At 53.1% G+C, this 4,467-nt stretch overlaps 1 protein-coding gene across 2 annotated transcripts in view; it reads right to left on the bottom strand.

Moving 5' to 3' along the window:
• Nucleotides 1-521: 521 nt before the first annotated feature.
• tpd52 (tumor protein D52) overlaps nucleotides 522-4,467 on the bottom strand; it is a 10,003-nt gene continuing 6,057 nt past the window's right edge. For both annotated transcript variants that reach the window (XM_076043831.1, XM_076043830.1), the window contains exons 2-6: nucleotides 4,224-4,351; nucleotides 3,939-4,087; nucleotides 3,725-3,826; nucleotides 1,579-1,627; nucleotides 522-1,225 (exon numbers count right to left, since the gene is read on the bottom strand). In XM_076043831.1, coding sequence (XP_075899946.1) covers nucleotides 1,082-1,225; nucleotides 1,579-1,627; nucleotides 3,725-3,826; nucleotides 3,939-4,087; nucleotides 4,224-4,351 — 572 coding nt within the window. In that variant the 3' untranslated portion in view covers nucleotides 522-1,081. The remainder of the gene's footprint in view (nucleotides 1,226-1,578; nucleotides 1,628-3,724; nucleotides 3,827-3,938; nucleotides 4,088-4,223; nucleotides 4,352-4,467) is intronic.

Here is a 4,467-nt window from a genome sequence, read left to right as displayed (position 1 = left end):
GTGTGTGTGTGTGTGTGTGTGTGTGTGTGTGTGTGTGTGTGTGTGTGTGTGTGTGTGTGTGTGTGTGTTCCAGTAGCACTGCACTGTTAAAGGCCCCAGATTACAGGAAGTGCACAGACTCTTTGTTTCTTCCACTTTTCAGGAAGTGTGTTCGCTCACAGTCAGCCCTGCGTGATGTCACAAAAGGAACCGCTACCTCTCCCAGGTCAGTGACCCCACACACACACACCCAGGCAGACAGGTGTTGGCCCCGCCCTTAAATGAGAGGCAGCTATTGTTCCCAACGAAGCCTTCATTTTTTTCTAGCAGGAAGCTAAAACCATGCATTTTAGCAGGAGGCTGTAAACAGAGAGCTAAATATGCAGTTTTCACATCTTCATTAGGTTTTTTTGCATTCGATTTCTGGCACCGCCGCTCGTGTATTATTACACCCCCAAAAAAAACCCTCTTAACGTCATGCAAATTGCTGTAATATGGGGCTTTTAAATGAGATGCGTGGCAGCAAAACAAGACACGATGAGTTTGTTGACATTCCAGCGGCGTCAAGATGCTTTATAGAGCTGCAGTGATGTGCAATATTTCATATCAAAGGGAAGACAAAACAAACTGAGTCAAGGAAAGAGGCAGAAAGCAGAAGAAATCAAGGGGAGGAGTCAAGAAGAAATGAACTCCTGTGTTAAAACAACAACAAGCGGCGTGCGGAAGCATTAAAGCATCAAACAAACTGAAGCCTCCGACTTTAATATGTGACAAATAATATACACTTATGAACACAATGACTGTTAGTCCTCTGGAGGAAAATGTAAACCAGCAGGGAGCGACGTCAGGGTGGACAGACAGGGGGGAGGGGAGGGAGGGGAGGAGGCGGAGCTCAGTCCAGGGCTCCCAGTGTCCACGTTGCCTCACAAGAGAGCGCACGTGTCACGCCAAGGACTAACATAAAGGAGGAGGGGCAGGGAGGGGGGGTAATTAGGGGAGGAGGGCGGTGGCAGAAAGTCACAGGGCTCCAATAGAGGCGAGACAAGCACACAAGAGTTTAGGACGTGGGAGGGGTTGGGGGGGGTGAAGTGGGAGGGCGGGGTCAGTTCATCAGCATCTCCTGGGAGGGCAGGGGGGCTTCAGGCTGGCTGAGCAGAGCCTCGCTGGCCGGACCATCGGCATCCACCTCGTCACCGTCCTGGTCCACAGGGGCGGCGCCAGAGCTCCCTGATGGACTCATCTTGGTCTGGAGGTGGGAGGGGCAAAGCGAGAGGTGAGGGCAGAAGTTATAAAAAGTCTCTCTGGTGTAAAATTAAACACATCAAAAGGTTTGCTGGTTGGTTTGTTGCCCTCCGCCTTGCAGTGGGCGGAAGTGTGTGAAACTCTAGCACTGTCACCTGGATCAGAAACAGCAGAGCATTCTGGGATTTGTAATGTTAGCGCTCCATGTGCTGTGTAATACCAGCGGGCCAGCAGCTCTGGCAGTGATTTTGTATTGGCCTCACGGGCCAAATGTAAAGACACTGTGGGCCAAATTTGGCCCGCGGGCCAGAGTTTTGACACCCATGACTTCACTGCACCTTGGTAGTGACCCTTTACCTTCAGCGTCCCCATTTTCTCCTCCAGTGTCTTGAACGTCTGAGCGTTCCTGCAACAAAAAGCCAGAAGGAGCAAAGTCAGAGACCGGACACAGTGTCTGGTGGTGGCGGCGGTGCAGTGGGCGGAGCCCGACCCCCCCTCACCCCCCCCCACCCTCCACCAGGGGTCCCTCACTAGCTAGAGGTCATGACAGCCGAGGTGGACCAAGCAGGAGGAGGTTTTATGGAGCTTTGAGCTGCTTTCATCCTGCTGCTGTCAGAAGGTGGCGCTCAGCACAGGTTTGGCTGTGACCATCTGAGAATCTTCCAAACGTCAAACCACAGTGTGTGAAAAGACTGCACGTTTTTAAATTCAGTCTTGTTGACAGAAGTGAAGAATTTCCGAGATGACTTTGCCCTCAGGTTTCAGAATCCTCACGCTGAGGTTCCACAGTTGCCAGGAAACCACCTCAGCGTGAGCAGTGGAAGCAGCGGCGTCCGTCTCTACACCGGAGACAACACAATCTCCTGCGCACAACCTCGGCGACGCTGCGTGTTGAATCGGTGGCGCCGACCCTGAGGTGTCCTTCAAAGCGACACTAAATTCACTTCAGCAGTGTTCCCCAGCAATAATCCGTCCTGTCGGTCAACTACCGGCTCCTCCGCTCTGCAGAAGCACTGTGGCGACGCCGCATGGCTTCTGAAAGCCAGTCCCTTTGTGATGTCACAAATGGGCGAGGACATCTCTCCACGGTGAAAGACGTGGAAGGGCCAACAAAGTTTTCAGGAAGCTAAAACTCGGCTAGGTTAGCGCTGGGCTAGTTTCACTGGCCTTACCTTATGACAGGCATGCTAGCCGAGTGCTGCAGCGAGCGCACGCTGTCCGACAGCATTGTGGAGAAGAGAAGGGGGCGTTAGTGGTTAGCATTAGCATTAGCATTAGCCACAGCACAGACCACAGGGAGAACAGAGAGGCAGACGGACGGCCGCAACAAACACCATGTTAATCTACAGGGGATGCTCTCTGTGTGTGTGTGTGTGTGTGTGTGTGTGTGTGTGTGTGTGTGTGTGTGTGTGTGTGTGTGTGTGTGTGTGTGTGTGTGTGTGTGTGTGTGTGTGTGTGTGTGAGTGAATATGTAAATCCTGCCTCATCCAATTAAAATTCATTGTGTATTAACAGTGTGTGTGTGTTTGTGTGTGTACATGCTAATCCTGTCAGTGAAGGGGGTATCTTGTAATCGCGCACGCACACACGCACACACACACACACACACACACACACAGGAGACCCTTTGACCCCTGCTTTTCTTGGCCCCCTCCCAGCCGGTGTTTCTCAGCACGTCGCTGCTTTGAGGAGCCTGGTAATCCTGTTTGCTGCCCACTAATCCACAGAGAATAAGGATGATAGAGGTGGGGAGAGGGGGGAGGGGGGCAGATTAAGATGGAGAGTTGGAGTGAGGGGAGGTCATGGGGAGGGGGGCTTGGGGGGGCTAGAGTCCATTGCAAAAGGAGCAATCACCTGCTGCTCTTCTGCTTTCAGTAAAGTCACCGTTATTTTTAATGGTAAACAGATTTTTTTTTTTTTTTTATCATACACCAAATGCACGACACAATGTTAATGTCTCAAACTGTGCTACCATAGCTAGCCAGCATGCTAATGCCATTATGGTATTTTAAAATACAATTCTGGCTTGTTAAAAGTTGCTCGTGTCAGAAGTGCAGTGTAGTCGTCAACTAAAAGACAAACATCTTCACCTGATGATGATGATGATGATGATGATGATTTACGTCTATTCTAGTGTCACGTTTGTGCAAAAGAAACAGCCAGAAACTGAGAGTGGCAGGCGGTGGGCAGGCGGGCGGGCGGTCCGGGCTGCTCTACACTGTGTTGACTTGGCCTCTTCACTGGCAGCAGGAAACAGCGCTGATGATGTACACACTGTAATCTCCCACTAACACCACCAAGACGACGCAGCAGCGGGGGGACAAATATTGACAAGTGAAGAGGCGACTCTGCGTTTCGCTGCGTGTTGACACAAGAGGAGCCGCTTGTTTGCCTGCGAGTCAAAGGGGAGGATCGATAGCCGCCTAGCTTAGCACGCAGGGGGGAAAAAAACACGAGAGACACGTTGTGCTCCTTTTTTTCCTGTTCCCTCCGGCAGACTGACCTGACGTCCTCAAACTTCTTGGTGATGGCCGAGCCAACGTTGGAGAAGGCAGCCGTGGCCTTCAGGCCGGCCTGGGACAGCGTCTCCGAGGTCCGTCTGTAGCTGGAGGAGGAGAAGGTGGTGAGTTCTCTCTCACTGTCTCTCACACACACACACACACACACACACACACACACACACACACACACACACACACACACACTCGGGGACGTACGCGTTGGAGGTGGTGACCTCCTGCCAGGTCCTGCTGATGTTCTGCTTGAACTCGTTGAGCGGCGTGACGCCCAGCTTCCTCTTGATGTCGGCCAGCCGCTGCTCCTTGGCCGCCAGCACCTGGGACAGCGTCTGGATCTCGTCCTCCACCTGCACCGCACACACAAGCCAACACCGAGCACGTAGGTGAACTTTGGAAAAACACAGGAGGAGTTTTTAGGCTCAGTTCCTTCCTCTCACTTGACCTCCACCACCACCACCACCACCACCACCTCCACCTCCTGACCTTAACCAGCTCCTCCTGCAGCTCCAGCCGCTCCTCCTCCGTCAGGGCTGGCGGGACGAAGGACGGACTGACGGACGTGGCCGCGTCCTCTCCCACCTCGGCCGCGGAGTCCTGGTACTGCTGGGCACCTGGGGGTAACGAGGGGAGGAGACAGAGGTCAAAAGGTCAGACTGCAGAGTCCCGCTCTGGAACCTGGCAGGTGGGAGGTGGGAGGCAGAAGAAAGGAAGCCAGGGAGGAAGAAGA

Source organism: Nelusetta ayraudi, unplaced genomic scaffold (assembly GCF_046127955.1).
Source record: "Nelusetta ayraudi isolate G7.1 ecotype Tasmania unplaced genomic scaffold, CSIRO-AGI_Nayr_v1 ptg000077l, whole genome shotgun sequence".
Taxonomy (NCBI): domain Eukaryota; kingdom Metazoa; phylum Chordata; class Actinopteri; order Tetraodontiformes; family Monacanthidae; genus Nelusetta; species Nelusetta ayraudi.
This window is presented reverse-complemented; position numbering and strand designations above follow the sequence as displayed.